Here is a 12,218-nt window from a genome sequence, read left to right as displayed (position 1 = left end):
AACTTAAATTCTTTAATTTTCTATAAAAAAGACAATAACAATTGAAAAATATTAATACATTTAATCAGGGTTGGAAAAAATCGTGATTTTAAAAAAAAAATAAAAAAAATCAGATTTTTTTTACTTAAATCAGATTTTTTTGATTTAAATCAGATTTTTTTTATTTTAATTCAAAACAACATTTAAATCGGATTTCCAAATGACTAGGACTTATTTCCAATTAAAGTCCTATCCTAAATGGCTAAATCTATACCCCGATACTGATAACATTAAGAAGTCTACGGGGCGTTGTAATTTTTTCACATAGGTCACCAATATATTCAGCAAAAAAAGTCGTTCGCTTCAGATCAAAAGGATGAAAAAAGTGATTAAGTGTCAAATTCAACAAGTGTACAAATTGTTGCTCGATTAATGTTTATATTATTTGCAATGTTTAAAATTTATTAAAAAATTATTTTTTGAAATGTTTAAAAAAATAGTATGTTCTATTCGGAGTAAAAATGTACTTTTTTTGCGTCATGGTTCTTCACAGGTACAACATCGTCAAAAAAGTATAATTTTTACTCCTAATAAAACAATACACTATTGTTCGGAAATAGTCTTAAGTCGAGAATGAAATTAGTATGTATTATCTATCTAACGCCAAAGTGCTTACTGCAGATCAAAATGTCAATAGGAATTTGGAAACATACAACCGTTTAAAAAAAAAATATAAAACAACATATTTTCTGAGAACGATTATAGATTCTCGGGAATGAAGATTTAGTCTCTATATCAGAAGAACGGATTCTGGCACTAGACTTTGCGAATGATATGTATTCGAACAGCGATTTTTGTCACTTTTAAAATAAATCTTTGCGTTTAGCGGTCTAATGGATTCACACGAAATTAGTTCAAAAATCGGTCCAACAATTAAATTGATGAATAGGTACTTTTATATAGTTTTATATCATTTACAATTATTTTTCGATTTATTATCTGTTATATCTGTTATAGAAATATTTTTTATAGTTTTCTAGGACACATTTTTATAACTTTTACAGTTATTTTTTGATTTATAATAAAGTTTCAATAAAATTATTTTTTTTTTATTTAAATCACATGATTAAAATTAAAAAAATCACTTGATTTAAATCATTTGATTTAAATCATGCCAACCCTGCATTTAATGACTGTAAAGGTATTGATTTATTATTATCATTTTAGTAGTACTACTTTGTTATCTAAACGTTAAATATATAAATTTTATTAAATTTATTTTTATTTCAACCTGTCAAATTAATAATTTAATTTTTGTATTTGAGATTTTTAACGTTTATTGATTTTTTATTAGTAGTTAGCAACATTTCTTTATATTTCTTTTAGAGGCTTCAAGATTGTTAATGTTTTCGGTTTTTGTATTATTTCAGTAAGAATAATATTTCTTAAGTTTTTTAAGTGTAATAATTTTTTGTCCGTATCTGTATTACGCTACTGAGTGAAAAAACATACATTTTCTCTGGTTTTACGTAAAAAGGTCTCTCGGTGAAAATTGCTACAAGTAATGGTTTTCTACATACTAATTACTAGGGAAACAGATTGGTACCCATCTAAAATCCCAATAGATGACAGACCCACTTCAGGAACGCGCCCCTGCCCACGCCAGCTTCGGTTTATCAGCTCCCTACTCCATATCCGGGAAACCAGTGTCCAATCTTAAGTTTTTTTTCCTTAAGCTCCCTATCCAAAGATTACACCCATTATTTCTTTCCTACCACCATACGTTCTTCCAACTCGCATGGTCAGCGTGGAAGAATAAGGCCAAACACCCCTAAAATGGCGAATTTTAAAAACGAAGGGCAACGTTGCCAGATGGGCAAATCCCACCTCTCTATAAAGGGCTGCCTCATCGGATCTGGGACAGATAAAAATTCGCCCAACACAACTTATACAGGGTGTCCCAGGCTGAGCGTGCATTAGAAGTTTCTAAAAAACCTTAATATCTAGATTGGAGATTTATTGCACATCATTGTTTTACAACGAGATCTATCGATTAAAAATATTTTCAATATGGTGGCACTTCCGGAAATACCGGAAGTTGACAGTTTACAACTTTCTTATTTTAAATGGGTGCCCCCATTTTTTATTACATACTCTGTAAAATTAAAATTAAAATCTCTGTAAAATTTTAGAAATTTTGATATTAAACACTCTATATCTAACATTGACAGTTTTTGAGAAAAAAAATATTTAAAATTTTTGAACGAAAAAAACTACCTGTCAAAAATATGTGTATAGCCTAAACGTCAAATTTACTGATTACCACAGCCACTGTGCCATAAAGAGAAAACATGTGGCTATCTATTTCAAAAATTAAAATGTTCGAATGTCATATAATAATGGTCTGTCGTAGAATTGAGCAATTAAAAAATTATCATAAATCATTTTTTTTTCAAATGGAAACCCACTTTTTTATTTCACTGGTGAAAAAGCTTTTCAGTTCGTTGCTTTTTGACTATACATGTTCCTATACCTAAAATAAATCGTTTTTAAGTTATTTAACATTTAGTTTTAAAGCGTATATTTTTCTTGATTTTAACCAGTAGCCTCTATGGCTTTAAACGTCATGTGATGTAAAACAATAGATCTGGCCATGTCATATTGTGGCGCTTTGTTCAAAAAGCAGCATCATTTCCGAGCCAACTTTGCGCTGTTATTTTTTCGATCATACGAAATATTATTAATAATATCAACTATTAGATATCACCTCGGATATCACTGAAGAGCAGGGGTGGATGGGCCATATGGGAGAACGGGAAAATTCCAGGTGGGCCGGTCCCGATCGGAGCTCAAAAAAAAATGGATTAGCAAAAATTAAATGGTTAATGTTCTAACTAAAGATGTAAGATTCTTAGTGAATCCATAACTAACTAATCAATTTGCATCAGTATAATTGTCAGTTGATTGCACTGCAACATAAACACCAATTTGTAAAATAACTATTTTAAGATGTCTTTCTTTGAGACAGTTATAATTTTAATAAACATCTAATCTGTTGTTTGTTCGGTTTGAAGATTTTTATTATACAAGGTTAGTCTATAAATGCAAATATGTTCAGGGCTGGTAGATCTCAATAAAATAAATATAATCTATTCTCTTTACCGTGTTTCAAATAAGTCCAACCGAGTTATTAAAGTTTGAAAATTAAAAAAAAAAAGATTTATTTAAAAAAAATGAGGCACCTATTTTTCTCTGTTTTTGCATCTCTTTTAGTGCCGTAATATCAGAGATTAAGAAACTATACCGTGGGAAAATTTGCAGTGAACAGGAAGTTCTAAAAAGTTTTTAAAATATACAGGAAAATTTTAAAATAAAATGCACGATTTTTAACATCTTTTATTGCCAAAAAAATCTCATAGACGTGTTCTTGGGGTCGAAATATACCACCCCTGAAAATATTTACACTTATTTAAGACTCACCCTTTATAATTTTACTACTAAGTATTATTTTTATTAATAACTAATAAATTTGACTGACTGGCAGCAGAAAAAAGAATGAATAGCATTAGGTAAATTTATATAGTCTCGATCTAAGTGTATACTAAGAATACGTTAGCGTAGATTGATAAATGGGGGCCTCGATGTAATATTTTTTGAGCTCCCCTTTGGTAAAAAGGTAGATGAATTTGACGCGAACTCTGCGGTTGACGGAGAAAACATGAAGATATGAAGATGGCTATCTCTATCTCTATGCTTGGTTTGAATTGGCAACGGACTAGGCATGTCTGAGAACAAAAAGCCAAGTCTAAATTGTTGTTTAAAATGTTGCTAAAATTAATTACTAAAAATTACTGAGACAGCACAGAAAAGTTTAAACTAGATTAGATGATAAAATATGTCTCGAAAATCCAAATATTCATATTATGGACTGTAACATAGCATTACCTCAGAACACATTAATATCCACTGCTACGTAGGCAGTGGATAAAAATGTACCTATACCCAAAAAACCTAGGCAATACCTAACTACCTAGGTATTGCTTAGGTTTTTTTTTCGTTTGAGACATGGCATTATTATACAAGATGCCAAATGTAGAAAAGTATAGAGGAAAAGTGATAAGAACTATATAATAACCTAAAAACGCAGCAGTTTTAATGGCGACCGCGGTTCATTCAGTTAAAAACACGTATACACCACGAGGCTGCTGCTGTACCAGAAAAGAGAGAATTTCTTTCTACAATGTGTAAGAAATAAGAAAGCATATACCTGAAAAGCTAAATATAATGTATTTCACAGAGGATTGGGCCAACTGAACTGAATGAATCAGGAAGTCTTAAAGTTTCTCAAAATCTTGACTCAAAATCGTAACCTATTCAAGATCAAATTACTATTATCGATAATGGGAATAAAGCAGTAGAACCCTGTAAAACTGAGCCAATTTGTGGTAAAAATTCAGATGTCCGACCCAATATTGATTTTTATGAAAATTTTGATCAAGCCAATTTAATTTTTTTTAAACCAGAGGCAAAAGAGCTTTTTTCGCACAAGCGAAACACTCTCTTATATATTAATAAATAAAATATGTTTCTTCGTTATAGTGATTTTGTTTTTGTGGATTTGGGCCGGTGGCCTGTTATTCCCGGGCCGGTTTCCACTTCCCCATCCACCCCTGCTGAAGAGCGAAAATACGAAATATATTTTTATAAATACACTTTTTAAACTCTTAAGGGGAGCCGGCAGTATTATATAGGAAATTCAAATATGTAATAATTCATTTTCTGACAGATGGAAATAAATTGTCTGTCCGTTTGACACTTAATGCCAAAGAAAGCTAGATAAAATTACGAAAAATATACGTTTTCAAATTAAATAACTTAAAAACGATTTATTTTAGCTATAGGAATATGTATAACTATTTCGTTACTTTTTAACTAAAAAGTAACGAATTAAAAAACCTCTTCATTAGTGAAATAAAAAAATGGGTTTCCATTTGAAAAAAATGATTTGTGATAATTTTTTAATCGCTCAATTCCATGACAGCTACCGCAATTATTATATGACATTTAAACAATTTAATTTTTGAAATAGATAGCCACATGTTTTCTCTTTATGTCACAATGGTAATCACTAAATTTGACTTTTAGGCTATATAAATTTTCTTGACAGGTAGTTCTTTTCTTCCAAAAATTTTAAATATTTGTCTTTTCTCAATAACGGTTAATGTTAGGTAGAGAGTGTTTAACATCAGTATTCATAGAATTTTACAGAGAATTTAAATATGTATATAATAAAAAATGGGGGCACTCATTTAAAATAAGAAAGTTGCTGTCAACCGGTATTTCCGGAAGTGCCGCCATATTGGAAATATTTTTAATCGATAGATCTCGTTGTAAAACAATGATGTGCAATAAAGCTCCTATCTAGATATTAAGATTCTCTAGAAACTTCTAATGCACGCTCAGCCTGGGACACCCTGTATATAGCTTCCTAATACCAGAACTTTACTATTTGAACAAAAATTAATAGAAATGGAAGAAGAGCTCCTGAACATAAAACGGGATATCGTAGGATTGAGCGAGGTGCGAAGAACATGAACAATGCGAAGAACATGAACAAGTTGAACAGTGTTGAGACTGTTTTATCGCCCTTTTTCCAGAAAAAAATATAATTAATAGTTATAAAACATGAAGAGTTCCCACTTTTATCATTACAGTCAACTATCAAATCAAAATGTTTATTTTTTTGTTAATGAGGACATGTCGGTAATTTCGATTCCAAATATCTTGAGAACGGCTGCTCGTAGCGATTTGAAGAAATTGATTTCCAAGAAACCTTTTTCCACGTAAAAACGGCGAAAATGTATGTTTTTTTTACTCAGTAGCGTAATATAGATACGTACAAAAAGTTATTACACTTCACAGCAGTTAAAAAATATGCGGTGATTCCTACAAGTAGCAGTCCTACTGGCATTGATATCGAATTTATCATGTCACAATGCATCCAGACACCAATCCTCATCGAAATATGGGCGTTAGTTCAAAAATTATTTGGAAAAAATCGAAATAAAAATCAAATTTCTACACCACGTGGCTCCGAAAAGAAGCATATTAGGAGATTTATATAACTTTTTTACTTATTTTTATTTCCAGAATATGCTGCTGAAGATTCACGAAAAAAACCACCTGTAAAGGATGGTCCGATTTTTTTTCGGGCAATTATAAAATATGTACTTGAATTATTCAAAAAACATGAACGACTTAACTAATACGGTATGTTTCAACAAAAAATACTTAATTTTTTTATTTAAAAAAAAATTATAAGGGTGAGGGTTAAGTAAATAAAAATTTCGTTATTTTTTTAAATTATTGTCTATAAAAAATGATATGTAAATAGCGTGTGTGACCGCAAGTGTCTTTCATGCTAGTCTTGCTCTTGTATCAGTCTTGCATGGTCGGTCTTGGTCTTGCAGATAAAACGCTAGTCTTGGTCTTGCTCATCAATAAAGAACAACCGAAAGCAAGAAGAGGAAGCCTCCTCTTGTCAAGGTCAATATCTTCAAGAGTTAAAAAATCTCAAAAATGTAAACCGTTCTTGTTGAAAAAATACCGAAACTTGTATAAAGCGTTCTTTTTCAAAGTAATTGCGATCTTAAGAGTTTAATTTTACCTATATTTACGCGAAACTCTTGATAATTGTGAAAAAGTAGCATTAAAAAAAACATAAACACTGCTGTGTGAACTGCGAAAACCAACGTAGGATAAAACATCGACTTCCAAAGATTGATCTTGGGGATAAGTTTTTAACTATGATCCAACATTAAAATAAATATTATAGGTATAACTCTGTTTTTTTTCTCAGGTAAGATTTCGACAGACGGTGACAGAAGAAAAGCAGATGACGTCCAATACCAATCTATTTATTTTACTAAAAAAGTTTCTAATAATTTTTAAGTTATCTATGGATGGGTTTAAATATAAATCCGTCATGCGTCGTGTCTGGTTGTTTTTAACCAGTTTTATTGGTTTATTTAAAAAATGACAGATCGTATTTCAATTTTATTGGTTTGACGGAAAGATGAACCACAAACGGACGCCGATGCGTATGAACTCGTCTTTAGATTTTTGTCATTTTTGACGCTTGTCAAAGTCTTGCCAAATTATAGGTTAGAATTTAGTGTCAACTTTTGTTAAATACCCTGCGTTTTGGAAGATGATGCATTTTGATTCGTATTATTACGTGTGTTTTGTGTCTTTTGAAGTCAAGTGGAGGAAAAATCGAATGAAAATTAACTGTAGACTCAGAGCACAGTTTATGGTTTTATACTCGCTGCTCAGGTAGAAAGTTTTATTCACCAATGAAGTTGCCATCGATAAAGTTTGTATATAATACCATTTCGTCGTAGATAAGTGCATCTCGTATATGGTAGAAGGATCAAACCTCTGGATCAAACTAAACACATACTAAAAACTGGAGTAGCTGTAAAATATCGACATCACACGATAGGTAAATAATGGATTTTAGTACTGCAGAAAAATAATGTCAAAAGGTACTGGTTTAAAAAAATTAAGATTAAAGTTAATTAATCAACCTTTAAGGTATAAAATTTGGTAGGTGTTATTATTAATAAAATAGGTAGTTTGTTTTATTTACCTATGTTGTTTTATTTATTCCTGTGGAATATTACAAATTTGTATTTGTACATAAGTTATATTGATAAATATAATCATAAATGCGGGTAGTTTCATAAAGCTTGAAAGTAAATAATAGTTCTTTTTCATATTTTTTTGGTATGTAGTGTCTTGTTTTTGTTTGTTTTGTATTAACACATACCGTTTTTATTAAATAAAATAACTCGATTACATTTTTTCAGTTTTATACAGTTTTTTTCACAATATTTTGAAGTAATCACTTGTCATCTTGTCAATCAAATTTTAAATATATCCAGATATATCCTGCTATGCGTTCCAGTTGTACCAACTTATTTCTTTGTAAAATAAAATAAACTACTTTGAAATTAAAATGACAGACACATCTCTGTCAAGGATCTTCTCGATGGACAGACCAAAGGGACAGACTATATTATGGTAATCTGTGTTATGGTCATATTTTTTTTCTTCACGCTTCGCACTCCTGTTTTTACAGGTTTTTAACATATTTTTGGTGTTTCATACATGTGTTATATGTAACTCATTGTATTTTATTTATGAAATTAAAGGAAAGTAATGATAAATTTGAATAAAAAATATCTGCCGATATATATAATTACAGAAAATGTCAAACCGCTCCAAAATTACCAAAAGCTTTGGATCGCGTCCGTTGCAAGAACAGTGCCAAATAGTAGGTATTTACATTGTGCTTATGGGTCTTTTCCAATCTGAACTTGTTTCATTTATCTGTGTAATTAATTTCACACTAAATTTAACACTTGATGAATTAATAAATATAATTTATTGTGCTGGTGCTACTTAAAATGATATAAAAAAATGTCAATTTTCGATATAAATATTTTTTATCTAAATAAAATCGTAAATAAAAATACATTTATTTATCTATAAAAGCGGACTCGCACGACTCGTGTACTTGTACAAACATGTGTTATTAGCATATACTTGCCATGTCGTGTGAGCTGTTCACTTCTGCAGTTATTTGTCACTCGTGGCATTGACCAAGTACGCAAATATTGGCGTACTTGCCAAGTACACGAGTCGTGAGAATCCGCCTTAAGATTTCAAAAAAAATAAATCGTTAATTCATAACACAACTAGTGGTGTTATGAATCTATAACACAACTAGTTTTTATAATAATTGAAAACAACTACTTTATAACAACTAAAAACCAACCAGACATCTAAATATATTAATTTTTGATACAAATTCCTACTACTAATTATTATAAATATTAATAACACATTTTTTACACTTCTTCAAAACAATTCTAATTTTTAAAATTATTTTTCTGGGCAAAAAGTGCTCGCGTTTACTTGACAGTGTAAACTGACTTTTCAGAAAAAAAAATATAATTAAAAAATTTTGGCAAATGTCATAGTTAAAGGTGGGCGACTAATAAACGAAAATAAAACAGCATTTTCTTATTTTTCGGTTGTAGATAAAACGTTGTACATGACACCTGCGTTTAAACATGATTACAACACTCGTGTGATTAGAACGACTCGGTCTACGACCTCGTCGTTCTAATAGTTCACGCTCGTATTCATGTTCATAAACACACTTGTACTGTAAATAACTATAACAAACACGTTCAAACCATTGTGAAATATATGTAAATCTGCATTATACTTTGTAGGTTCAATACTAAAAAAAATATAAATAGAAAAAAATGTTTGATTCTTGACACTTCACGGCAATTTAGAAAAAATGTGCTTTCTTGTTTAGATTAGGAATAAACACTAATTCTTAAAGTAGATCCACGAAAGGAGAGACGATTTCAACAAATGACATCCAAAAAATGACAGAAAATACATATGATAATTAAAAAAAAACAATAAGAGTTGAAAGGTATAAATAGCAGTTGGCATTAATGGGGCGTTTGCGACATTTAAAAAAGTTCATTAGGAGTAGAGTACGCGTTAAGATTTTTCTCATTTCAATCATTATTTTTCAACGACAATCCATAACACTTAGCTTAATGCACGACACACTATCGCTATGTTCTAATATAGGTTTTGATACCATGTGGTATAAAACATATAGCGGGAATCTGTTTTATTTACAGTGAAACATAAACAAGAAAATTAATTTATAATAATAAAAGAAAACAATAAATTGAATTACAATAAATGTATCCGTACACCAATATTATATACAGAATTCACATACCTATACTATACATAGCCTATTAAGTATCAGCCCGTCACTTCTAGTCTTTTATACTTAAATTTGCTGTTTCCAAGATATTCGCGTCACAACAATTCGAGTCTTCACTGAGGCTTAGTTAAAAAAAACAATCGAAACTGGTGCGCTGCGCTGACTACTCGCATGTGTAGGAAAATAAACACAGTAATGGTTGAACTGAATAGGTTGTTATGTTATATATAACCTTTATACATGTTTCCTGTGTATGGTTTGTTACATATGGAACAATTCGACATTTTCTACTTCGTGCATAAAATCTTTGAAAATGACCACAAGCGTTTGTAGAACAAATGTATAATAAGGGAACTAGTTTATAAACAAATGCCGCCACATAAAATATGTATTCCAGTTAATGCATTGCGCAGAATCTACGCAATTCTGTTCTGTATGTAGCACACCAGTAGTATGTTTATCGTGATTAATCTGCTTATTACTACACAAATACATATACCATTACAAGTAATTTGGACTTCACTGGATAATTTAGAGATTAGAGTCACCCATTAAAGATTGAAGCTGGTCGAAGTGACAAGAGATTACTAGCTTAAACAAATTTTACATCTATATTACCTATATCGGATAAATTCAAAAAGTCACGTGATCTATAATCGCTTTATTTTCAGGCTACTAGACACACAATTTAAGAAGTATTCTCTATAATATGGATTTATGACATAATATAAAAATCTGTGTAAATAAGCGCCCATACATACAAACTATTAAATTGTATGAACCTACTTACCGTTGGCATAAGTTGATCGGTAGACCTCACTCTAGTAACTTTGTTCTTGTAAACAACTTTTTTAACGAGCCGTTCCATCGGCTGGTTCCATTTCATAAAACTGACGTAGGCAATATAAAAGCTGAACAAAATCAAGGCCTCGTACCATTGAATTCTATTATCTCTAAAGAAAACAATTAGCGCTATTAAGCTGATCGAGTAGAAAAAGCAGTCTCTGAAAAGGGGCCACCAGGTGAGCGTTAGAACTGTTTTGGAGAAAATTGCACACATTCCGATAACGAATAGGATGTTGAATACTGCAGAACCGACAATGGTCCCAATACCTACATCGTCGAAGGAGACAAACACGCCGATGACGCTGGTGAAGAGCTCAGGTGCAGAGCCACCGGCTGCCATAAAGGTCGCGCCCGCCACATCGTCTTGGATCTCGAATTTCTCGATGATGACGTCTAGCGCCGGAACAAAGAACTCGTCACAGACGATGGCGAGAGCGACGAACATGTAAATGACGCCCATTATGTGAAAAATTATGGCCCCGGACTTGAGCTGCTCGTCGGTGAACAGATCCTTGGGAAAGAGGGGATCCTCTTTCTTATGAGAGGAGGCATTGAGTGTGAGTGGCGGAACGGGCGAAGACACGAAGTAGGAGGTGGTTTCGACCGTGACATTCTCGTCCAGAAGATTGGCATCGTCGTCGTGTTGTGCTGCTGCCAGCAACGCTAGCAGCACGCAGCAGAGCACGGGCATGCGAAAGGTCATAGCGCGGACAGCTGGTCGGTCATGGCCGCAGCGAAGCCGGGCGCGGACTGCCTCCGTGCCGCGTTCGATAGCAGCGCGCAGGCTGCGCCAGTGCAGGGGGCGCGCGCGCCGCTACGCGCTTCCGGCCGCGGCACCCCCCAAACTACGCGGGAATCGAGACGTCCCTGCCGCAGGCTGGGCCGAACGTCGCTCACCGCTCACGTGCTTTCGTGCTCATCTTCGATAATTGTTATTCTAATCCTACATCTTACCACTATAATACAACACTATAAAACCAAATATAAAACTCGCTTTAAATTAACTTTTAATTATTGTCTATATCTATTAATATTTATAATATAGAGGGATTTTGATGCATTTGAGAGATTTTCAGTCAAATATTAAAAAAACACACAGCACGGTGTGTTTCATGTATTCGTTCTGTCTAGAGCTACTGTTCGTTGTTCTGTTTAGTTCTCCTGTAGAGCTTACAAAAAACGTAACCTTTTATGGCTTAAATTATTAAAATAATTTTACAACGCCCATACCGTTCCATAACTCATTTAGCCATGAAACTCAGTTTATTAGTAACATCTTATATATAAACCAGGTGCGTCTCAAAAGTGGCTCACCCATGCCATGTGCCAACTCTTTTATTTTTTCATTTAAAAAAACGAGATTTGGTATGTTAGTATGTGACATAAAGTGTGTGGTATCAAATTATGTATTCGTAAAAAATGCTTTTTTAAATACATGCTTATGAGCATATTTAGCATCTTTTAACCGGCCAGGACAAGACACTAAAACATTAGACGATCAAATATATTTTTCCAAAGTTCCTTGATTATAAATTAGTGTTTTTAACATAGCCATGGCACTGTAGAT

At 32.3% G+C, this 12,218-nt stretch overlaps 1 protein-coding gene across 1 annotated transcript in view; it reads right to left on the bottom strand.

Moving 5' to 3' along the window:
* LOC115888442 (sodium/potassium/calcium exchanger Nckx30C) overlaps window positions 1-11,354 on the bottom strand; it is a 127,056-nt gene extending 115,702 nt beyond the window's left edge. The window contains exon 1 of the mRNA XM_030908187.1: window positions 10,596-11,354. Coding sequence (XP_030764047.1) covers window positions 10,596-11,354 — 759 coding nt within the window. The remainder of the gene's footprint in view (window positions 1-10,595) is intronic.
* Between the last annotated feature and the right edge of the window lie 864 nt (window positions 11,355-12,218).

This window comes from Sitophilus oryzae, unplaced genomic scaffold, assembly GCF_002938485.1.
Source record: "Sitophilus oryzae breed Bouriz unplaced genomic scaffold, Soryzae_2.0 scaffold_738_pilon_pilon, whole genome shotgun sequence".
Taxonomy (NCBI): Eukaryota; Metazoa; Arthropoda; class Insecta; order Coleoptera; family Curculionidae; genus Sitophilus; species Sitophilus oryzae.
The sequence above is the reverse complement of the archived record's forward strand: the minus strand, read 5'-3'. Positions and strand labels throughout refer to the sequence as shown.